At 41.0% G+C, this 25,783-nt stretch overlaps 1 protein-coding gene across 1 annotated transcript in view; it reads left to right on the top strand.

The window, feature by feature from the left end:
* The window catches only part of tns3.2 (tensin 3, tandem duplicate 2), a 53,933-nt gene extending 35,286 nt beyond the window's left edge, over positions 1–18,647 (top strand). Inside the window, exons 17-27 of the mRNA XM_084354372.1 lie at positions 10,779–10,935; positions 12,523–12,977; positions 13,165–13,248; positions 13,388–13,519; positions 14,446–14,541; positions 15,294–15,371; positions 15,620–15,697; positions 15,932–16,100; positions 16,203–16,271; positions 16,864–16,893; positions 17,429–18,647. Of these exons, the coding sequence (XP_084210498.1) occupies positions 10,779–10,935; positions 12,523–12,977; positions 13,165–13,248; positions 13,388–13,519; positions 14,446–14,541; positions 15,294–15,371; positions 15,620–15,697; positions 15,932–16,100; positions 16,203–16,271; positions 16,864–16,893; positions 17,429–17,570 (1,490 nt within the window). The 3' untranslated portion in view covers positions 17,571–18,647. The remainder of the gene's footprint in view (positions 1–10,778; positions 10,936–12,522; positions 12,978–13,164; positions 13,249–13,387; positions 13,520–14,445; positions 14,542–15,293; positions 15,372–15,619; positions 15,698–15,931; positions 16,101–16,202; positions 16,272–16,863; positions 16,894–17,428) is intronic.
* The last annotated feature ends 7,136 nt before the right edge of the window (positions 18,648–25,783 follow it).

The raw sequence follows: 25,783 nt of genomic DNA, 5'->3' as shown, positions 1-25,783 counted from the left end.
AGGGATTTCTGGCCAGTGTTAAAGCAGGCTGAAGACATTAGCTGCCACAAGTGAGTGTGGAGAAAATGGACATTTTCCTGAGGGACAAAGTCAGTGACGAGTGCTGTTCTGTACAGGCTTCTGCTGTGTGAGAAACATTTGGCTTTTAGAGGACTGCAGGAAATGAAGGGCAAAGAGGCAGAAAACTTTAAACCTCAACGATGGAAAATGTTGACAACACAGTGGACAGAGGGCTAGTTCAGGCTGCACAGACCAGAATGGAAATTCTGTTCCTCTGAGCATTCATCAACAAGTGGTCTGTGGTGTCACAAGCTCCGCCTGTGTGAGATGTGCCAGAGCATCAGTGGTCCTACATGTGATGATGTAATGATGTCTGGATTATCTACACAACAGTAGACAACATGATGAGACAGGTGATACTGCAGGAAGTATGGAAGTTATATGCAGACAATGGGTCAAGTTCTCCGTAAGAGCTGCAGTAAAGCAGGAAAATGTAATTATCTCCACCAAGGAGGTTATGTTTTCACCCACGTCGGTTTGTTAGTTTGTTGGTTTGTTGGTTGGTTTGTCAGCAGAATCACACAAAAACTACAAAGCTGATTTCCAGGAAACTTTGATGGAGGATGGGTCGCAGCCCAGAATAGACTCCATTAACTTTTTGTGCAGCTCCAGATAAAGGGACGGATCCAGGAGTTTCCTCTCACTTCCTTTTACATTGTGAGATTTTTCTAAATTCTTTGTTAACTTCTCAGGCAATAATGCATGAATATTGATGAAAAAAAAAATCAGGTGAATTTAGGTGGCTGGTATCTGTAAGTGAGTACAATTTTATGCGGATCCTAGATCTGGCGAGCTTGAATTACAGTATGGTTAAGCAGTTAAAAATTGATCAAGGACTGTAGAGTTTGATACTGGATTACACTGGATTGAATTCAAGGGGACTGTTGGGCCTTGGCAAAGGTATGCGCTCTGATGAGTGTCAGAAAAGAAAATAGGAAATACAGGGCTGTACAGACCGACAACAGCGCTGTGTTTGCTTCTACAGGTTCGGCCCTAAAGATCAAGTACAAAGTAAGAAGTCCAGTTTGTAGTCTCTGAGATGCCAGACACCACTGAAGATGCACAATTTTACAATTAAGGTTTAATACTTGAAATGTGCCAAATAAACTGCTGTGGTACCCTGATAACAGACTGAATTACCATGTGATCTCTTTTGTTTCACTTAGCCTGACTCTTCAGGCTAAGGGTTAGCTAAGTGAAGTCATTTCCATAGGCACCATGCTGTGTTGATTTGCATGTCCATCACAAGTTTATTGTAAACGTGCTGAGTTGTGCTCAAGATGGACCATCTCTGAAGTCGGGTTAAATTGTGCCCAACTGTCTCCAAGTGGGTTGTGTTGACGTCATATGGGCTTTGTCATCATTCAGGAAGGAATGATAGCTTCCTGTTCCTCTTCTGGATCCATTTCCTCATCCCATCTCTGTCTTACAAGCAATAAGTGCTAGATGCAAAGCAAGATTGTAACAACAGCCTGAAAATCTGTGATGATATGATATCAAGCTGGCTAGCAACAACTGTTGCACAGTGCAGTAGTAAACCGCGCTAAAGAGAGCGCTGCTTTTAATGTCATCAACTGAAGACAAGCACGTTTAAGGCACACCTATGAAGCAGGTAACCCTGTTGTAATGGAGGGTCAAATTGAGTCAAGCCAGAACGTGTGTATGGAAAAGAAATATTTGTAGACATACATACAAAGACATGTCTATTTAACAGTTAATGTTTTTTTAACAATGCTTGATGCCATTTTTCTGTTGATATTTGGCTGCAGCTACATTTAGCTAGCTAGCCGTGCAGGAAACAACACACACACACACACAAGGCTAGTCAAGTTAAGGAAGAACTTAGAGTCAGTTTGTGATGACATCAGAGCTGCGGACAGACAGAGCTGATGCATCCTCCAGTAAACACTGATTATGCCTACGTGTCATGATTAAAACTATCTAACTAACTATCTAACTAACTAACTATATACATAAGTTATTTTGAAGCTTGAACACATTGATATTACATATGGATGTTTTTAACAGCACTTCATTGACTATATTTCAGTGTGAAGCAGGTTCTTAATACACCTTAATATACTGTTATTGAAATATTACCTGGACGTCTAAAAATATCCTTTTTTCACACAAATGTGAGATGATTAGACTGATGGTGGCTTGTTAGGGTCATTACACAGTCAGGTACACAGAGTGTTATGCATGTTATAACTAAAATAACATGTATAAACCCACGAGGAGAACCACTTATGGTCCGTGATCACTTCCCCAGATGGGTACAGTCTGAGGAATTTCACTTCAGCTTCAAAACATGATCAAATATCTGGAAGGTTTCTGCCGTTCAGACCAACTTAATACTTGAAAAACATAAATTTTCATTTTGAGCACCATCACATCACCACCACATATCTCCACATCTGATCCAGGCTGTGATAAATGAAGCCAGTCAGATATTCTTCATAAATCAAACCGGTAGTCTCAATAGTTCAGCAGCAGTAAACACCTTAGTGACAGCATTCTCTCCCATAACCTTTTCTTTACTGTCAGCCTTCACCCTGTTTCTCTCCCTCCACTTGTTCCTTGTTGTTATTCTTCCCTCCTCTCCTCTGCCACTTCACTGAGACGATAAAGCTGTGAGAGAGCGGAGGAATCTGATTTACAGACGACCGCCTACTAGTTTGTCCTCTTCTACAGAAAAATGCTCTGCTCGGACGCTCGGAGCTGCTGAATAGGAGGAGGAGGCGGAGAGACTCAGCAGGGCCTGAGGTTGATTGACTTTTACTGAGGGAGGGAGACACTGATCACATTCTGGTGCAGAGCCAAGTGATACCAAGGAGAGAGCTGCATGACCTCTGAAAGAAGTGATTGTTAAAGGTCTTATAATTCATGTTTTATTACTGAAGGATCAAATAAGAGGTCACCAACAGAATTATCACAAAGTCTGCTGCTCTTTTGGCTGCTAGTTTCGGTCTAACCGCACATTTACTGTACAGTTCAGTCTCATCACTCTCATCAAACCAACTGTAGACTGCCTGATTGGCAGCGAACAGACAGATAGACAGTAAAGAAATGAGCTGGTGGAAAAAGTGGAACATTTAGCAGCTAAAGAGTCTGATATTTCCTGAGGAGATGGTAGAGACCAAAACAGAGCTAAATGGAGTATAAAGACTATTAGACTTGTATTCATCAGGAGGACACATACAGTCTGATGGGGTGATTGTGTTGCGCTGGAAGTGTCCATGTGCAATTCTAGCTAACAGACAACAATAAGTTTGTGTTCTTCAGATGTTTGTGGTGTTCAAGGGGCAAGAGATCTGTCAGTTATTAAGTTTTAAGACACCGGCAGCACCGCTGTAGCTTAAGACATTAATAATTCTTCAACATTTATAGAATAAAGTACAACTTCATTGTGAGACTGACTCAGCCTCCCTGGTCACATTCTGAAGTGCAGCGTTTTGACCTTTTCAGACTTTTTCCCCTCGCCGTGCATGCTGGAATCTGGTGAAGTTGTGCCAGAAATCCCTGCTCTGCACCTTCACTTACTTAACACACTTCAACTTTCTGCAGTCATCCTGGAAGTTTTGCTTCCCAAACTTGTGTCTTGTGTATCTTTTGTTGAGTTGTGTACAGCCCCAGAGAGAAGGTAACGGTGGGATTCATGTGGTCACCTGTTACTATAACTTCAGGGAAACATCAGATGGTTTGTCAGAGAATGAGGTCGGAAGTTGGCGGATGAAACATAAATATAACATGAATAAATATAACATGAATAAAATTAAATCACGTCACATAGATTTTCATCAGCGATGGTGGATGTTTAACAATAAAGAAAACAACTGCCATGATCCCACACTACCTTCATCTTTTGTTTTGCTTCAGAGAACGGCAAAAAATGACATACTGTGCATTTAAGATACTGAATTTTAAAAAATCTGATGATTATGACTCAGTGAAATGGACTTTCAGTGGGCCTCAGGATCACAGCAGGTGTTTTCCTCCTCATTGTGTTCCTGCTTCTTCTCAGAGTCGCTCTTTCACTCCTATTTCCCTTCATCCCCCAGAGACGCTGCAGCCTGTGATCGCTATGAACAGCTGTAACATGCCACAGAGCTTCAGACCTGTCAGCCTCACTGTGTGTGTGTGTGTGTGTGTGTGTGTGTGTGTGTGTGTGTGTGTGTACAGAGTGCTTGCACTCACATTCCTGTGGTCATCAGGGAGTCTTCAAACCCACTGTTGTCCTACATAACTCCATATGCATCATTGTGTTGATGCTGGTGTGTAGGCTCTCCCGTCTGCCCACTGAGACGCTGCTCAGAGAGTAAATGTTTGGATGCGTGAGTGGAAGAAATAAAGAGAGATGAGGAGAAGTGTTTCTTTGTCACAACACAACACAGGAGCACTTCAGCTCCACTCAACATGTGACGGCTGTATGTTGTTCATCTTCCTGCATTTCTTCTTCTCTGTTTCTCGCTGCCTTTCCTTTCAAACCCTCCTGCTTATGTGTCAGCTTGGTGGTCTGAGGTGGAAACATGAGGTGAAATATTAGCTCCAGATACCCTCACTGTGGTTTTATTGATTAATGGGATTGCCTCCGTACCAAGCATGAAGGTATGCACACATCTTCAGTCGGAGCCATATAACCGTCACACTCTGAGATCTGGAAAGTGTGTGTCTGTGTGTGTTATGGGTATTTTTTCGGGGAGTTATTGGCTGGTGGAGGCTGGTAGTCGTGCCCATATGGGTCTGTGCCATCTGGAATTGGTTTTGCACGGTTCGACCCAAACTGAAGAGGCTTTGTGCTCACTGGGAGCTGCAAAAGTGAGGAGAAAACAATGGACAGAAAAACACTGATGAATAAACTGAAGAGGAGTGAACTCAGATATTTGAAAAATAATGAAGTTTGTCAGATGTTTTTATGTTTTTAAACGAGTCTGCAGACATGACCTCTGTTTCATTTACCAGATCAACACCCTGCCCTCTTTCTGGCACATTATCAGATTCACCAAGAACAGTTTAAGAGAAGGGAAACAATCCAGACGATGTTGGGTCTACTTTAAAGGAACAGTTCACTCATAAATTAAATCTACCCACCCCCTTGTGGATGGAAAGTCAGGTAAAGTTTCTTAGTCCACAAAAATTTCTGGAGCTTCACAGCAAAACAGCTGAAAACAACTGAAGTAGCTGGAGACACAAAAAAACAACAGAAAATAAACATAAACTGGCTCCATAGAGCTCGTCCTGTGTGATCATAGTCTCCAGAAGGTCAGAGATCCCAAACTGATTTGAAAAGATGCTACTTACACCATATTTTATGCCCAAATCTTTACTGTAACTGCTAAGCTAAAGATTTTAGCACACATCATGCCTGAAGCTGGTGCACGAGCTTGACTGTGGGTCGAGGGTGTAAATGATGTCTTTTCAAATCAATTTGGGACCACAGGGCTTCTGGAGACTTGGATTAAGCCTGATGAGCTACTGTATATGCTGCCATTTTATGGTTGTTTTTTTTTACATTTTAAAGCAAATCTCCAGCTACTTCAGTTGATTAGCACAACTCTGTTTTGCTGTGAAGCTCCAGAAATGTTTTGTACACTACGAAACTTTACCTGACTTTCCATCAGCATGGGGGGAGGAGATGATGGCTGAATTTTTGTTTATTTTTTGCTGAACTAGTCCTTTAAAGTACAATGTTTACATTTACATTTTAAAAGACAAGGTCACTGGTAGATGATGTAAATGAAGTCAAACTACTCAGAAAAAGACAAAAGGGAAATTCAAGTTTATTAAAATGTATGATATACAGAATTATCTAGTAGGGATTAAGGTTAGATAAACAGCCACACTTCTGGCACCTTAACAGATTCACTTTGAGAGAGAAGAGCTCTTATTTTGAAGGGAAAGAGAAAATGTCATGTTTGACTTCTTTATTTAAATGAACTTCTGTCACTGAGACTTGGCACAGATTGTTCTCTCTCCTCAGGTTTCTTCATTAGTCCAGGTCCAGCTCAGAGTGAGTAGCTATGGATACTGAGCAGCATGGATACAGGAGGTGAAAAGTGTATTAGAGCGTCATAACGGCTAGCAGAACCTAGCAGAGCAGAGTCAGGTCTGAGGTCAGAGGTCAGGCTGGGGTCAGCCGGTGCTGCCACAGTTTGGGGCTGTTCTGTAATTAACTGGATGAGCTGTGGAGCAGCAGATGTGACAAACCACGGTGAAGAGAGTCAGCCGTGGGAACAGAGAGAGAGACGCAGCTCGGTGGCTTTCTGGGAATCGTCCCGAGAGAGCGAAACTGACAGCGATGGTCTGTGGGAATGTTTGAGGAATCCTCCTGCCCTCAGTGCATTCCCCTCTGTTTGTGTTTGTTTACTTCAAGCAGCAACAACTTCAGCTATGGATTACACTGCAAAAAATATCAATTTCACCAAGTATATTTGTAGTCTGTTTCTCATCAAAATATCTCATTACTTATAAGACACTTAATATAAGACAATGATCTAGAAAGTAATATTTCAGTGTGATATAGAGACTTGTGTTAAAGCAGTTGTCACTTGTTCCATCAGCAGATTTTAAAAACTCATTACAAATGTATTCATTTGAGATGTGTGTGTGTCTGTGTGTCAGTAATGAGAAGGTCCACAACATAACCTGCACTGTGCTCACCTTTAACCCCTGAGAGTTCAAGTTGAGTGTCAACCGCCTATGGCGTATCTGAGGTACCATGAGGGGTTTCAGATGGCACCACACCATGTGAAAATAATGTGTTGAGAATGTTGGATTTAAAATCATGGATTACATGAGGCTGACTTTTATTCTCTTCTTCATCGTAATACAGTGGTGTAGTGATTTTTGTAGGCTAACCTGGAAGTTAGCATCGCCCTGGTTCCTTTGACAACAAGTCTGGGATTTTTTAATGTGATTTTGGATAACTACCGGAAATAACCTTTGTGACAAACCGAGTTTATGATATTTACAGGTTTTGTTCATCAAGATAATCTTCACAGATAAACACCACTATTGTGATTTTTGAAGCATAAATTAAATCTCTGGAAGTAAAAAGCTAATGTTAGGCTATAAACAGATGACATCACGGTCACATGACTTCGACATCACCACCACTAAGAGTCTTTCTACACAATTACTATACAGGTTTCCTATAAACTGATCAATGTACAAGTTGCAAAGTCAGAGTTAGAACAGCTTGTAACTAAAGTGGGCCTGTGAAGACGGACTAGTGAGTAGATGAGTCTGTGTTCACTGTGATGAAGTTTTATATCCCGGATGACCTCTGTAGTCTCATTTACACACATGTTAGCAGCCACCATTTTTAACACACAGAAGAGCTTTATAATTAAACTGTGGGACATTTAATGATGGATTTTATGTCGGAGAACAACACGTGTAGATATCTTCAGCCTGAGGTAACCACACACCTTATTTCAGGAATTTCACTGGAAACCCACTCAGGGTTCAAGGACTCATTACGACACCACTCTAGCATCCAACTTTTTGCATCTATAAAATGGGACTCAAGATTAGATTAATAAATACATTAAAGATGCCATGTATCAGGCATAACACTGATACTGGAAACCTTAAATATGCAGTGTAACTCGCAAGAAGTACAAAAAAGAACAAACTTTTTGTACCACCAAATCCTGAGTAAATGTACTTAGTTATATTCTACATTTGCTGTTGAAGCAGTCTGTATATTGTGTACTCCTGTACCAGATAAATTGATGAGCTGACAGGCAGATAGATACTGAACATACAATACATAACTCCCAGTCTGTTTAATGAGTCCTGCTTGCTGCAGCTGCCACTAAATTCTCACTTAAGGACATCTGAGACACCGTACATAATGTTGGCACTATAGAAATGTGCGTGGGAAGCATTCAGCTGTGGGAACAGCGTTTTAAATCCTAAACTCTCGACCAGGAAGTATTCAGATCCTAAGACCACAGTGAAAACACACTCCTGTACAAGTAAAAGTCCAAACTGAGTTGTTACTGATGGGGCATACCCACAGTTAATTGACATTATACTTAAGTAATTCATTATATTATCAGAAATGAGTCGACGCACAGTGAATCTGTGGCCTTTCTGGAATCTTCAGGGTTGTCACTAAAATACAAAGTAAGTGGACCTTGAGTTTTAAATCTTTATTTCAGTTTATGTGCTCCCAAAGTGAAGAATTGACCTTCATTCTCCTCAAAAAAATTTATTTAAATATCAAAAGCAAACATCTTTGTTTAGTAGAATGCTCCCTTTCATTGTATTTTATCATTATAGAGGCATTTAATGTGTTTTAATACAAGCATGAAAATATGATTTACCTAGCCAGGACTTTTTTAGGTATTTACAAATCAGGCACTATTTACAAAAACATCAAGAATGGGAAAAGCTCTGCTCTTTGCCAACAAAAATAGAACACTTCTTTATATCAATAACTAAAGGAATAGTAAAGACAAAGTTCATATCACATATTTACAAGATACTGCAGGAAGAGCTTAAAGACAATAACTTAGATATTAAACAAAAATGGGAACTAGAAATGAATACAATAATCCCAGATGAGCAGTGGGAGATGGCATGTAGTCAAGGACATAGGGCAACCAGCAGCCCAAACTGGAAGGAATTTGGATGGAAAATTAAAATGAGATATTTTAGGACTCCATCTATAATATCAAAATGGAGCAACACCCCAGATTGTTGCTGGAGAGGTTGTGGCTTGGTGGGAGACCACACACATATATTTTGGGACTGCCCAAAGATATTAGAATACTGGCAAAATGTACAAGAAGAAATAAGAAAATGTCTCTGTATAGATTTACCTCTTGAACCATCACACTTTGTGCTGGGGGTACTGCCTGCCGATCTTGAAGAGCATACCGAAGTATGTTTGCTGAGAGTCCTTCTTTTAATAGCGAATAAAGTAATCACAGCCTCTTGGCTGAAGCCACACCCTCCAACAGTTACACAATGGAGGGATAGAATCCAGGACGTTTACAATATGGAGTATACAACAGCATTGGTGCAACTGAAAGCAGATGTATTCCTAAATAAATGGTCACCCATTGCCTTACACTTTCACCTGATATGAATGATATGCAGATTATTATTATTTATTTCTTGTGGGTGTGGGTGCTTTGCCTTTTTTTTTTTTCTCTTTTTTGGCTTCTCTTTTTTTTTTTTTTGATTTTATTTATATATATATATATATATGTATATTATATTCTTATTATTTAATTAATTTGTTTATTCTTAAAGACAGCGATCATCTGCATTGTGAAACCAAATGTTATATGTAGGAATGTGATACCGCTAGGATAAAGATCCTACCTCACATTATGATTAGGATGAAGATATCTATGGACTGTTAACCTTTTAGTAGACTTACCTGTGGCATCTTACTGTAACATATTGTACATACTGTATGACTGCACTTGATAAATGGAAATAAAAAAACAAGTTCTAAAAAAAAAAATAATACAAGCATGAACACGTAAACAGCATTTTAGTACTGTAGTCGGTTGTGATGGAGCCAATTCTAATTACAATATACTGTAAACTGTTAGTATTTTAATCTGCTTCTATGAACAAAGGTTGTCAAATCTTAATCTAGCAATAAGGAACGTGAAAACAAGTTTCTAATGAATCTAGTGATCTATGTGTGTGTGTGTGTGTGTGTGTGTGTGTGCGCACAACATTCTTCAAATTCGTTAACAGGACACGAGCGATTATATAATCCACTCGAGATGATGCCACTGGTCCAATATGATCACCAACAAAGCTGGCTGTTGAGTCCAAATTCCTCCATCTCTGAGCTCCTGAATGGGGAGAAGGAGCGGAAGAGAGGAGGAGGAGGGGGGAGGCGGGGGAGGGTCGGGGGGGTGCAGCCGGCCCGAACAAGGAGCTCTTTATAATGATTGACTCTTTACACGCTGACTCATCGTACTTCACAGGCCTGTCTGTGGCCTGAGGAGGCCTGCCCACATGTTTGCTGAATGACACACTGTGTTGTCAGAGCGTCAGGATGTCATGTCGGGATGTTTGGCGTGCCCTCGCTCCGACGTCACACACACTACAACTTACATTATATGATGTCAACCTCTGAGGATTCAAACTTCAGTCAAATTTCCCTTATTGGCTTTCATACTGTCAAAGCAGGTTGTACAAGGTCCAGCTCCAAGAAATAATAATCATTTGGGGAAATATTTTCATTTACTTTCTTTACAAGAGTCTATCTATACACAAAGAGGTGTTGGTATGCACGTTTTTTAAACTTCGGAGGGAGACAGTAAGTTTCTGCCTGCTTCCAGTCTTTAGGCTAAGTTTGACTAATTGCCTACAAGAAGTTAAAGGAGTTGACATGAAATGAGACTGTGGGAAAATGGTTTAAAGGGTAAGGTTTGCAATATTTATCTTACCGTCAAAAAATGCCACCCGCCGCCAGGATTCATTCCCTGAAAGAACAAAAGTGAGAGAAAGCTACCACACTCCTGTCAGAAATGACAGGCGAGTTTATCCTCTGCTGATACACGTTGATGGGTGTATCATCCAAACAAAGATAGAGTCCCAATGACAGCAAACACAAGTACCAGTCACTAGGCAGTTATAATGAATGTGAATGTGGAATGTGGTCTGGTTGGTATTTTAGAACTACAGTATGTAGTAAAAACGGGTTGACATCATTTTTTTTGTCTTGTTTATTTTGTCAGATTCCCGGAGTTTCCTGGACAGTATGAACCACTCCACCAGCTCCACAGACGGAGAGCTCTTCAGATCAGACGTGTCGGTCACTCCTGCTTCCTGTCAGAGGATCTTTGGCTCCATGTGCTCGGTGTCGTCAGAGAGCCCCCTCCCACAAACAGACAGGTAAACACACAGGCTGGCTGATGCTGCTACGTGTTGCATTATTACATACGGTGGAATATAACACAAATCAAGTCCACGATAAAGTTCAAACATTAGTAAAAGCAATAATGAGACTGCTGTTTGTGCTGCCTGTGCCCTCTCCCATTGCACAGGATTGCAAAGTATTGTCTTTCTTTCAACTTCTTGGAAGAGCATTCATTGATGAAGCCATTTAAATGAAACTCCGAATGATTTTCTCTTTTATGACAACATTTCTCTGATTGGTTTGTCTTTAATCATTAACATTTGAGGAATATTTCTGATTATCAGATGGATACGACATATTTCTCAAACTAGAGGGATCGTAGCAGAACAAAGAGCTTAGTGTGATTCCAGCTTCTTTTTAAAGTTAACCTTTGCAGTTCCAGTAGAAATGTGTTTTTACTTGTTCAAGTCACAGGGATTAAACTGGCCTCTACCAAATAAATCCCTAGACAAATATGTTATTAATCATATTACGTTTTTTATTTACTCGTAATATACTCCCACATAAACTATGAGAAAATATTTCTCCTCACTCAAAAACAACAAAAACAACCAAGAGCCCTGTTTACTTTCTGGCCCTGTGCACACGCCAGTACCAGTTTGACCTTTCTGCAGGAAATCTGTTTAATGCTGTGCAGCACAAAGGGTAGTAGCTTTATGGCACAAAATAGGAATCTTTTAAACAGTGTGATGTCCTCAGAGCACCTTCACAGTGCAACTACTGCTGCTACTGCCATTAATAATCAACTTTTAAAGTTTGCATGAGGTCAAAATCCATTTTTAAGCGTATTATCACTTATGTCTTACTCTATCTCATCTATATACTAATATCTATAACAGTGTTTTTGGAGGTGTTCTTATTCATTTTGTTTTTTTAGAGTTTCTAATTTCCGGCGATGGACGTATAAAAAGAAGGAGGCCACCAGAATGAAGTATTTGCCTCCTTGATTACTGTACAAAGACCCACCTTTATAACTTGATTCACTGATGTGGGTGAAACTGGATCAAATGTTGTGGAGAATGTATTCTCTGATGTTCTCCGGCTGCTCTGCCTCGACTCTGGACATTTAGCTTTACTTGTTACATGCTCACTACTGCTAACCAGTAGCCTCCCAATGAAGACCTCCAAAGTACATAGTACTGAGGTGACTCATGGGGTTTCCTGATGGACAGATAAGATAGCATTGTTGCTAGAGTAACCGCTAACTGCTGCTACTGTAGATGTAGCTGTCGTGAGCAACTTAGCTCGCAGCCATGCTAGACTCCCCCGGTACAGCATCAGTACTGCGCTCAAACTGGCCTCCATCTTCTGGGAGGTTGTTTTTTTCCATCCCGGTCTGGACTTCACACATATTCAGCACTGTTGGCTACTGTAACAACAATAAATATCCTCAACAAGTCCCTCCTAGCTCCCTGTTTTCACAGGAAACATGTTACTATGCTGAAGCAAATAGCAGTTACACGGGGACTTAAATATTATAAAGTATTGATTTAATTATTCATTATTTGTGTGCTTGTATGTCTTTATTTCCAACTCTAATCCTCTTTATTTTCTCTTTTTAGCTCCACCCCTCCTCCTGTGTGGCATGACCGGACTCCAAGCTCCCAGGACTCCCCGTATCCCCCCCAGCCCTCACCTCCTCTCTCCCTCAGCACTCCCAATGCCCACAGCTCTCCCCGGGGCCCCCTGAAAGGCCTGGGTGGTGGTCTGAGTGTCCACAGGGAGACGGACAGCGCAGACTTGTCCTCGTTGTTGTTGTTTGGGAACGGCGGCCTGGAGCACAGCCTGCTGGAGGCCGTGGAGGGCCTCGGGGGTCTGAACCTTGGGGGACACGGGGGCCTCCCTCCGCTGCTGCCTGAGAAGAGGAGGGGTGAGGGGGGAGAGCTTGGCTCTCAGTCCCCCTCTCTAAGCGGGTTTTCCAGTCCTCACAGTGGCAGTAGTCTCAGCATCCCATTCTCGTCCCCAATGACCCCCGACCCCCTCAGAGGATTTGGTGGGGCCCCGTCACCAGGACCAGGTAGACTGTCTTAAAGATCTGCATGGTTAGATATGAATATGCTTGAGTGATAACACATCTGTCTGCCATTTGGGTGCACTGACCCTTTAACAAACTCTCTCTCACTTTATTTTTCTCTGCTGCCGTGTCATATTTGGGTCAAAGCCAGTCTGAAACCTAACGTAGAGTCTTAATCTGTGTCTCGCAGAGTTTGGCAGTAAGCAGGACACTGTGAAGTTTGTTCAGGACACGTCCAAGTTCTGGTACAAGCCCGACATTTCCAGAGACCAAGGTAAATATTGGTGTTGGACAGGAGAGGCGAACGGCTACGTCCAAGCCGATAATATGCCCTTGTGCTCAGGTTTGCTCACTGTACAGTGTGAACACGATTCTACCTTTTGCTTATCTGTGTTTCCTCCCCCGTCCAACAGCCATCACAGTGCTAAAGGACAAGGAGCCGGGCTCGTTCATCGTCAGGGACAGTCACTCATTTCGTGGGGCGTATGGGTTGGCCATGAAGGTGGCCACGCCCCCTCCATCTGTGATACAACAGAGTAAGAAAGGTAGGCGGAAAATCTGACGAGTGCTGTGTTTTAAATGGATTTAATCTCTGCTTTTAGAATGATCGTCTGCAGCTGACATCCCGGTTTTGGTCATTGGTTTTCATGCTATCTATTGTGTATTTGCATTTTTGTAATTTATAACCATCTCATCAGAGAGCTGTCAAAAGAATATTGTTTGTAGACTTTACTTGTCTCTCCAAGCAGACAAAAATGCAGTTATCCTCATTTGAACACAGCAAGAATGATTTACAAAGTAGAACCCTTCTGCACACGAGTATCCACAAGAGTGCAGTCTACAGAAACGGTAATCCAAATATCCAAAATGAACAGTCAGAAGAGCTGAATCGAGCTGAACTGACCATAAAGTATCCTCCTTCCTCCACTGACTGCTGGCTAAGCTTTTAAATCTGACTTCTTGGTTGTAACACAGGGAGGCACTGTTTATCACAGAAGGACCAGCTACACACACACAACCCTCACTAACAACAACACAATATGTCATGGTGACTCCGGCTCTTACACACTGACTTTAATTTTTTGTTTTTATTGAATTATATATATATAAAAAAAAATGTTTTAATAATTTCATTGTTATTCTTAAGTTTTGCAAAATTCTATTTATTGTATGAGAGGTTCCACACAAGTAAAGTTGAGTTTATTACAAGTTTAAGTTATCAGCATCCAATTCACCTTTTCAGTGATGTTTTATATGTTAAACAATGTGAATCACTACATTTGATTTCCAAAGTTACATTTTCTCTGAAATTCATTGTCTGAGCTGCTGATTTAAAGGTGAATTAAGGTGATGTCATCTTTTTTAGACACATTTTTTGTTTAAAATTATCAAGACGTCCCAACTACCAGTCAGTAACAACATACTATATGGATGCAAATATACTGAAATAGTTTTCCCCACGTCTCTGCAGCAGGGGACCTGTCCAATGAGCTGGTGAGACACTTCCTGATAGAGTGCACGCAGAAAGGAGTTCGTCTGAAAGGCTGCCCCAACGAGCCGTACTTCGGTGAGAATAAGTGTGAAGCGTCTTGATTATTACTCACTCATTTGGTGCTGATTGATCTAATATCTAATTCTAATTCTTCACAATGTCTTTAATTCTATATCATCATGGACATATGGACATCGTGATATTGTAAATTTCCTAAGAAATGGCTTATGAACAAACGTCTGCTTTCTTGTATGTGATCATGTCACCCATCACTCTTCAGTGTTATATATAATGAAGCTGTGCCAAGTAGGAAATGCAAACTGGAAGCAATATTTCAGCACACAGGAGTAAAATGAACAATGAAACAGTCGTTGTGTTAATAGTAAGCAGAACTCTAATGTGGAAGCTGCTCCAGGAGATAAAAATAAAGATAAATGTTAAACTGTAAAAAGATCATTGTTCCCTCTGAAGTGTTCTGTGGGAAAATAGCATCAGTGCTCTCCACTGATCCCAGACCAGGACTGCTGTCCTCTTGTACATTTAGACTAAGCTGACATTTTAAAGTGTGTTCAGTCAGTCACTGAGCAGTCTGCTTCCTCCAATCCATGTTAATAGTTCACTGGGATGGATCCACTGAGGTTGTTGTAGGACAGGATCTCAATATTATAATGTGTCTCATCTGCTGCCCTCTTCGGGTCAGTACGATGAGGTACAGCTGGCTCCATTATTCATCATACAGTAGATTAGCCACAGTGTGTTAGCCCGTCTGTATAGTGGAGCTGTTTGTAAAATGTTGATTCTGAAGGATCTTTCTATTTGGCTGTCAGGAAGTCTCACAGCTCTCGTCTGTCAGCACTCCATCACTCCTCTGGCTCTGCCCTGCAAACTCATCCTGCCTGACAGAGGTAAGCTGTGTGTATGGGTGAATTATTTGCTTAAGGCATGAAATAGTGTCAGTCAAGTAAGTACAGCTGGATACCAAGGAGCCCCCAGAGACGTGTTACACTCCTTTGACCATCAGAACAACCAGAAGTTGCCTCTAAATCACTGGTGATATTTGTATTGCAACTGGAGTGTGCACAGATGCAGTTTGTGTGTTTCATGTTCAGTAAACTCGTGTGTGTGTGTGTATAACACGTGTGTTTGCTCTCAGACCCGGTGGAGGACCTGAACGACTCGTCTGCACAGACATCGACAAACTCCGCGGCTGAACTCCTCAAACAGGGAGCAGGTATGGGATAGATTTGTACACAAATCTGTGTGTTTGTTTGACTTGTGTGTGTGTGGACAGCGCATTCATTGATATCTACACACACCCTGCAAATATTGAAACCTAACCTATCTATATCTGCTACAAAGTGCACAAAATCCCTTCTGTCTGTTTCAGTGAATAAAATCAGAAGATGTTTAATTCTCATTTTGTGTTGAGCTGTTCCTTTATTGTGTGTGTGTGTGCGTGTTACAGCATGTAACGTGTGGTACCTGGGCTCTGTGTCGCTGGAGTCTCTGACGGGACATCAGGCGGTGCAGAAGGCGACCACACAGACGCTCTCCATGGACCCCCCGCCGGCGTCCACCGTCGTCCACTTCAAAGTGTCGGCTCAGGGGATCACGCTCACTGACAACCAGAGGAAGTGAGTGTTCAAACCTGCTCAGTCCAAACACACACACACAGATAGAAATGTGATCCCACGAGAATCCACATGTTCACACACAGACTGTCTCTATTACTGCAGGCTGTTCTTCAGGAGACATTACGCTGTGAACACGGTCATCTTCTGTTCTCTGGACCCACAGGGCAGGAAGTGAGTATCATGACTTCAGGAGGAAGTAGACGATCCTAGACAGAGCAGGCTGTGCAGTCCTCTTGTTATCTTATTTGATTAAAGCAGAATTGAAGATCCACTTAAAAATTCACACAGTGATAGTGATTTTTTTATGAACCAGTTACAGGAAAGTGTTGATTTAAATGCAGAAAAGAAATATTTTTGACTAGATCAAATTGTTAAAGAACTGAAGACGTGTTGGAAGAGCGGTAGAAAAAACTGATCAATCTTAAACCAATGAATTGATGAGAAAATACCGTGGAGACAAAAAGTCTGCACCGGAGCTGGAATGGACTCCTCAAGTCTGTGCAAAACCTGACTTTCACCTGATCCAACATTAATGAGGACACTTTAAGACCGAAAAAGTGAAGCATTCAAGCTCAGTGGAACACAAACCATCACAAACAAGTCCAAATATAACAGCATCCTGACCTTTTTGGAATCAGGGTTATAAGCAGTGTCAGAGGAGTCATTTATACATTTATATTTAATATACTGTTAATGGATATACAGTATGAGACATGTAAATGATGACTGTGATAACTTTATAATGTGACTCTGCCCCAAACAGATGGACAAGAGACAGTGGCTCCACTGCAAAGTAAGTCCTTCTTACTTACTGGATGTTTTGTCTCTTTCATTGCTCCTTCCTGTTATATTATTACCATTGTGTTTACACTTTTATTACATGAACTGTACTGATAATGATGATGAATGGTGATGAAACTGATAATTAAGGAAGGTCTGGAGTCTTCTGAGGGGTTGCAGGAAGAAAGAAATAACAAAAGATAAATAAGTGTGTCTCTGTTACACAGAAATTGATGTTTTGATAATGTGACGTACAGATGTTCAGCTGACTGTGTCATGTTTAGGTGCCTTGGAGATTCTTTTGTCTTTAAATATAAAGCACTCTCCCACAAAAACTAGGAAAAAACAAACCTACAAACAACCCAAACTTTTCACAGTGACATTTCAAACCTGTTTGATATTCAGACAACAGATCCAGGAGGGGTTTTGCTTTAAACAAGACAGTGAACTTCTGCCTGCTTACTGTTGGACTGTAAAATGTAGTTAAGCTCTGAAGTCTCTCTGCTCTTGTATAAATATTCCTGTCCATCTCTCTCCATTTCCTCCAGGATCTTCGGATTTGTTGCCAGGAAATCTCAGAGTGAGACTGAAAATATGTGCCATCTGTTTGCTGAACACGACCCTGAGCAGCCGGCGAGCGCCATCGTCAACTTTGTCTCGAAAGTCATGATCGGGTCACATAAGAAGTAAAGAGAAAGAGGCTTGCTGCAGAGTGAAGAACCAACTTTTCCTCCCAAAAGAAAAACTATGAAGCCTCATACTCCTGAACCTGGTCCTGTCGGTCCATCCTGCAGAATAAACTGGTATATTTTGTACTGAGTGCACTCCAGGATGCTGCCGCAAGAGGGAGCCAAGACTGTCATGTATAAAGATGAACTCATCAACTGGAGGCTGTGACTACTTTGAGATGCATCTTTGGAAATTTGTATAAAATTTGTATAAAATCAGATACTTTTCTCAACTGGATCTAGTATGACAATCAGATTTTGTCACCTGTATCTACAAACTTACTGTAAATGCACCATATTACACTGTCTTTGACAAATATAACACATTTATTGGAACATATAACTGAACATAAACACATTTAAGTATGACTATAACTCTGAAACCTTTTCTTTTTGGCTAAAATGCGTAAATCAGGTTTCAACAAGATTTTGTGCAAACCACTGGCCCAGTTTTAGTCGTTAAAACAAAATGACTGTCATGTGACAAAGCCAAGAATGTGGTTGCCTTGTACTCAAGATGGATTTATTGTGTTGTGTTTATAGTATTTATCCCTTTTTACAGATGTGTAAAAGTCTCTTTTTTCCTAAATGTACCTGTCATATATTTTTGTATATTAACACAAACTGTACATTTGGATGAAAGGCAGCGTACCTCAGAATGTAAACAGTTATGTAACATATTGTTGTAGGAAGAATAAGATGTAGTGTTTTACACACCAGTAAGATACTCCATAAGCAGCCCATGTAAACTTGTTGTACTACTAATATAGATGTCAATATGTTCCTTTACAGTAACACAGTAATACAGATTTATGTACAATTATTGTGCCAATCATATTTTCTCTAATAAGAGATCAAATACACTCACTGTGATAAAAGTCAGACAAGTTAGTCCACCTCAGTATTTTTCTTCCACTCACAGCTTCCTCAGTAATCATGTTCTGCTGAAGTGAACGTTCATCTGACGTCTTATTAAAGCGCCAAAATCACAGAACGATTTTCTTACTTATTTCCAGAGGTATCTGGATATACAGACAGGTTTGGTTTTTGTTCAAACATTTTATTCCTGGTGATCAGTCTGTATATATGTATATGTATATTTACAACAAACAAGCCAACCAGCTTACATGTGAAAATAGCGATGCACAGTTGGAAATGTGTGAAAATGAGAAATTGTGTGCTTTATTGTGTCACACGTGAGAACTTCCACATGTGAAAACATGTTTCAAGAAATGCTCCAAAAGTGATTTTAGATGCCCCAGTGGTGGAGGGCCTTCTTGTGCCTTTTCTTCATGCTGGTGCCCTTTTTATTTTTTCTGAGTTTATCTATCTAGTTTTATCCTGAGTCCGCTGCTGCACGTACTGTATGAATGTATGTGTGAAAATGTAAATTTCACTGTCATTTAGGTGTGAAAAACGTGGCTCACTTGTGAACACCTCCAGTTCACTTGACATTATTTTCTTAACATTTCACATTGTGTTCACATGTGAAAATAGCAAATCACAATGAAGAAACTCAACTTTTCACATATGAAAAGGCAAAATTTCAAATGTGACATTTTCGTATGGAGAATGATAACTGACTAAAACAAATGTAGGAGGCTCCTCAGCATATACAAATGGTCATATTCACAACCCAGCAACAGCCCTCATAACACCCAAGTCCCAAACCTGCTGGTTCCTCATGAGGATGTAGGTTTGGAAATATGTATTTTCACTCACAGAAAAAACTACAAGAAAAATGTTAGTAAAATGTGGCTAAAAGTATTTCTAGCACCTTATTTAGTTATTATTTGTTTGTTTTTTCTCCCTGGTTTATTCAGAATAAGAGGATTGGACAGTTATTCCAGAGGTACTTGTTGCATCTCCTCTTCCCTCCACCATTTTGAAACAAAGACGATAATCAGATGAAATTGTGGACGAGGCTTTTGGGAGCCAGCACCTGGTAGTTGGGACGTGATACTACAACTTAGTGGAAGTTCTGCTTTATGTGACAATATAGTTGTGTTGCGATTTGGGGTGAACTGACCCTTTAAAATTTAGAGTTGCAGCTTACAGTTTTACCAATAGATGGCAGTAATCAGCCACCAAATTTGACACTGCAAGCTAAATCTGGATGAGTTGAGGAGTCACCAGAATGCAAAGAACTTTAAGATATTTCAAGTTTCTGGACAGAAAATAAGTTTAATTTCCAGCATTTCTCCTCCATCTTGCTTTCATAATCACACTAGTTTTATACCGAGCAACAGTTTCAGATGGAGCTGAGCAGGTCCACGCATGCAGGGAGAAACACCCTCCTGAATAAACTTGGCAGTGTCAAAGTGTGTCCAGGTTTGAGAAAGAGAGAGGTGCTTTAAATGCCTGATGGGTCTCCAGGTGCCTCAGAGATCTGCTGATCTGTCTGTCTCCAGCCTCTGTGTGCTGCTCGAGACTTTTAGAGGCCAGATCAGCAGATACCAGCTCTGAATGAGGCTCTATTCAGGCTCTGGTCTCTGTGGAGGGAGCTGAGGAACTGGAAGTGGGACAGAGACATGAGGGGACACTTCACAGTCCTGCAGTCCTGCCTGGCCTGGAGAAAGAGGGACAGCAAGGAGGGTGGGGGTGTGTGGTGATGGTGTGTGTGTGTGTGTGTGTGTGTGTGTGTGTGTGTGTCTGTGTGGGGGGTGAGGTTGATGGGGGGGTTGTCGGTGGTGGATGACCTCACCATTACGGGAAACTTTCCCACAGCCTGCACACAAAGAAGGCCGTCAAAAGGTAAAAAGGATGAGAAAGAATAGAAATTTAACACAGTGTGTAAAAAAGGAGGCAGAAGAGCGGTTAGTCGAAGAGAAAGAGGCTCTTGCGGAGAAACTTGACGTCTTCCCTTTTCAGCGATATAGAGATCTTCGGAGTTGATAGCAGCTCTGCTTCGGCTCAGAAAGGCCTGAGAGAGACTCTGCTCACAGTAGCAACCTCCAGTTTGGCTCCTGTTCTCTTTCTGCTGAGTCACCTGCCGCCATTTTGTCCCCCAGCTGGACCTCTGTTTGCACTTCCGGCTGCACTTCCTGTCAGGCGGCTCACCAGCACCTGGTGGCCCGGTGGTTTTCACAGCCGCCGCCGCTGCCGCTGCTGCTGGACGACATCACATTCCTGGCATTGCTCGCTCCGAATGCTGTTTGGAAATCCAAAGGCCAGCTTCCGTTCAGGAATGCCTCCCTCACAGAGTCCCTCTCAGCCTCTGATCCCCGGCCTCCTCTCACTTTATTTGAGTTAGCTATTTAAAGCCCATGCTAAGTGCGCTGCTGCTGCTGCTCTGGCTGCACAGGGGAGCAAACACACACACACACACACACACACACACACATACACACACACACACAAACCACACCGGACCACAAATAATCCCTCTCCTATTTTTAATTTGGTGGGTTGAAGGGACACAGTCTGCAGGGCTGAGTGAGACCAGGCCGACAACTTAGTGATTTTATTTGTTATGTGGTGCTTTGTTACTGCGAAGACTATGGTTATTATATAAATAGCTTTCAGTCATGCAGTATGACTGCTTTGAGTGGTAGAAATAGTTTCTTCTTTTCAGTTATCACAGGTGGAACACACATTTACTCAACACTGTAGTTAAGTCGAGGTACTTTGTTTGAATATTCTCTTTTTGTCCTTCTTGGTAATTTTTCGCCACTAAAATTTTAAAGGGAAAAAGTTTATTACCTATTTCATTTAACTTTATCTTTTCAACCTACACATTTTGGAGGCAATTATTACTTATTTTATTTTTTTTATACTTTTTACTCCACTACATTTATTTGATAACGTAACATACTAGTTACTTTGCATATTTCTGGCTGCTTTATTGCCAAACTGGCTCATTTTTTATCTTAATTTATCTTCTCAGATCCAATAATTGTTCAACCTCTAGTATACAGGATATACATACATGTAAATATATGTATAATTTACTTTTACTTGTATTTTGTTACTTGAGTACATTTAAAACATTAACTCAAGTACTATCCATATGAGTTGCTTTTACTTTTACCAAAGTAACATTTCAACATGATATCTTTACTTTGACTAAACTTATACTCAAATTTTGACTTTGGGTACCTTTTAAGACACTGACCGAGTCAATGCAGCAACCGTTGGGACATTTTGCCGCCGTGTTTGTTGCAACAAAATTGGCTTCTTTGAGCAGGGACATTTTCCAGCCATGTGTATTGCCATGAAACCATTTTTCAACCAAAACTTTGATCTTTTCCTAACCCCAACCAAGTGTTTTTTTTTTCGTGCTTAAACCTGAACAGACCTTCAAGTTGAAACTTAGGTTTGCTGAGACGTACAACATTTGTTCTGGTGATCAGGTCATTTCAAAGATTTTTAAAGATAAAAATGGGGCTTTCTGTAACATCAAAATAATGTATTCATTCTTTATTTTTTTATTCTTCTCTGTTGCCCGTGCTTCGTCAGCCTCCGACTGCATTATATTTCATTATGTATATTTTAACTTAAGACTTTTCAAAAGTTTTGTAGCATCGGCTGGAGGCTACAAAACTGTACAGCCAAACCCTTTTGTTTAAACCCACAGAACTCTCCTTTAAACCTTATTGGAGATGTTAAAGCTTTCCAAAATATCAAATAGGATTTTCTTTGTAAATGTAAATTAAATTCTACAAAATACATTTAGAATATTTCTATCTGAATTTTCTTTACACAACTTCAATGAAGAGTTGGAACAAACTGATACACAACAGGCCACATACTGTTTCTTATACTGTCACACATGGTGGACTTTAAGGCTACAATACAGGTTAAACCACTTCAATAACTTTATTTTAACTTAAGTATCTATTTCTTTAATATCTCTGATTGTATTACAGTAAATTTTGTTTGGTCACATGACAAAATATGCTGTGAAATGATAGGAGTTTGAAAGTTTCTCGATATCTAAGTAGCTCCGTCTTTAAAATCGCAACGTAGGATCATCCTTCTGTGGTTAATTTACTGTTTCTCAACTGACATATCACTGACCCCTTTTGTTAGCTAACCCCTCTCCCTCTCATCAACACACAAATGCACTTGTATGTGCAGGAAATCAGTGTTACTCAACATCACAGAAATATGGTTTTAATATATTGAGGCATCAGACACTCACACTTTTTTTTACAAAGTTGACACACACATTCCTTACGCCTACTACAACCACACACACACACACACACACACACACACACACACACACATACACAGTGATCAAGATTTTGAGCCTACGTGCTCTCAGGCACATGCTGAGAAAGCAATGCCTTTATGGCCGGCCTCTTCATTGCATTGTCTCTGGTATAACTGACTGAAACATGCTGTTTCACACACACACACACACACGCACACACACACACACACACACACACACACACACACACACACACACACACACAAAAGGCCTGGGTACTTGGGTATCAGCGTCAGTCTTAATGAACCTGTCTCCAAGGGGCGGGGCTGGGGTAATGTCCCACACAAAGAGCTCCCGCTGGGCCACCGAGCCAACTAGAGGCCAACAGATTAACTTGCATTACATCAGCATCCCCACAATACACCTAATGAGGGAGGGATTATGTGTGTGTGTGTGTGTGTGTGTGTGTGTGTGTGTGTGTGTGTTCGCGCGCGTGTGTGTGAGAGTGTGTTGGCTCTCATGCCATTGCATCACTAATTAATCAGAATCACAATCAGAAAGAAGTTTATTGCCAAGTAGGTTTTCACATTATGTGTTATAAGTTAAATGCGATGACTCACTTTTGCTGATTCAGTGTGCGTTCGGCATCTTAACGTACTTTTGGTTCTTAAAGCTGCTTGAGTCAATATTTTTATAATAATAATAATAAATCAAATGATAATGTGTGATGTGAAAGGTATTGCCCACAGTGATGAACCCACTGAGAATTAACAAGAACTCTACTGAACACTTTAGCGCACACAACTTTACTGTTTGGGTTAACTCCCACTACATCTCATCAAAGTTTCCAGCTGATAAACCCACATTACCCCTCCCTGCACCAAGGTTCAAGGTTCATTTATTTGTCATTGAGTGTTGAGGATGAGTTCACAAGTCTCACCGCCTGAGGAAAGAAGTTGCTCTAGTGGTCTGGTGGTATGGCAGAGGACACTTCTGTATCTTTTGTCAGATTGCAGCAGGGTGAACAGACTGTGGCTGGGTGGCTGTTGTCTTTTAGTATCCTTCGGGCTCTGTGCAGACATCTCACTTCAGCTATATCACTGATGCTCTGTAGATGGAACCAGTGATGTTCTGGACTAGACTTTTGCCCATACCCAATCCGATCTGGTCTGCGCTGCGGATCCAAAAGTGGCGTGACGGTACACATCATGACGTTGACATCCGTGTTTTTTCAACGTGTTTCCACCTGTTAATCTAAACACGTATCCGCCGACCGTTTATAATCTTATGGATGCAGTTATAATGTATTGTGACCCACCATGCATCATGGAAAGAGAAAAAAATATGTTTTTTGTCTAAATTACATAATTAAATGATCACCATCAGTAAACAGCAGACCCTGTCTGGCTTTCACTTGCGGGGAGGGATGCTGTTTTCTGGGGGAAAGTTCACTGAAGTCTCGGAGGGCTGACCGTCGCAGTGACTTTTTCAAGACAGTAACTACAACAACACAATAGTGGAAGGTGACAAACACATGGTGAGTTAAAGTTTTTTGCTCTGAATCACGTCACATAATTTCCACCATTCATCTGCGTTAGCTGCCTGGCTCTGCTACCGGGGATGGACGCTGTTTTTCGGGCAGAAATGTGATGGAAGGACAGACAGGATGACAGACAGGATGACACGTATTTCCACGTATAACTGCGGTATTTTTTTCCTCATAAGTTGCCAAAGACACCACCAGTTATCTCAGTACTGTTGTTTGGTCCTGTAACATTGCTTTGTGGGTTGAAGTGTGGGACATTTCTCTTTTATTTGATGAGTGAAGGATCTGTTTAGTTGTCAGACTGTGAACACCATTAGACCAACACACCCCTGATCCACGCCTCCGCCTTTTTCCATGCTTGCCTCTGCTGCAGCTCTGATACTACCTCCGAAGGCGGATCAGAGTCGCAGCAAAACTGTCCCCCCTCTCCGCATCTGAAACTTTAACACAGACACCAATGTGGAGAATTGGCGCATGATTCCTGCACTGAAAGAGCAATGTTGATGGGGCTACTGATTGAGGCAAGTTTGATGACAAAAAGTAATAGTACCAGGTGGTTTTCCAGGTTTGGCTCCTGGCACCGTGTGTCATGGTTTGGATTTTTGATTTGCTCATTTCCCGTTTTATCTCGTAGATTATATCCCTATGTGTTACTTTCTACTTTCCATTTCCTGTCTTTGTGTTTTCCTACCCTTTTTCCTCCTCACCTGTGTTCCATGAGTTAATCTTGTCTTTGTATTTTAGCCTGTGTTTTCCTCTCACACTTGGTTGGTTCATCTGTTTCCAGTCCGTAACCTGTTCCTGTCTTCCTTTCATGTTTTACCTACATTTGCTGCCTGTGTCCTCGTGTTATACTGGTTTGTACTTAATTTAGTTTTGTTTTGTTGCCAGCCTTTTGTTGTTTGTATTTTTTATCCTAGACATCAGCTATCATTAATCATCATTATCATTAGGTTTTTAACCTCCCTGCTTTAATGTCCTGCATTTGGGTACTCTTTTAATAACTTTGACACCCCAGGGCCAAGTCAGCAAATAAGAGCAATGGCTAACTAGTTAACGGCAGTTGGCTAGAGTTAGTGGCATCAGTGGTAAGCTTACCTGAGCAACGAGTAAAATATTCTAAAACACCATGGGACCCTATAGCTGTCATCAACCTGGGCTTATAATATTTAATACATCTTAATGACAAGTCCAAACTGTACCACTTTAATTGAGGTCAAGAAAATTATTCATGACATATGTATAATGTTCTCAAGACAGCTAATGTCAAAACCAACCACACACAACAGTTTAATGTAACATTAACACATAAAGCTAAAAAGTTTCTGTAAGTATATTAATTAGGCCTGCTATGACATGTTAATAACAGGTTATGTTGTCTTGGTTTATGTCCAGTTGTCTTAACAAAGACATGTAAAACAAGTTTGCATTAAAAGTGACATAACTGACAATGACAGCAGTCATAAACATT

Source organism: Pagrus pagrus, assembly GCF_965226575.1.
Source record: "Pagrus pagrus genome assembly, chromosome: 6".
Classification (NCBI taxonomy): Eukaryota; Metazoa; Chordata; class Actinopteri; order Spariformes; family Sparidae; genus Pagrus; species Pagrus pagrus.
The sequence above is the reverse complement of the archived record's forward strand: the minus strand, read 5'-3'. Positions and strand labels throughout refer to the sequence as shown.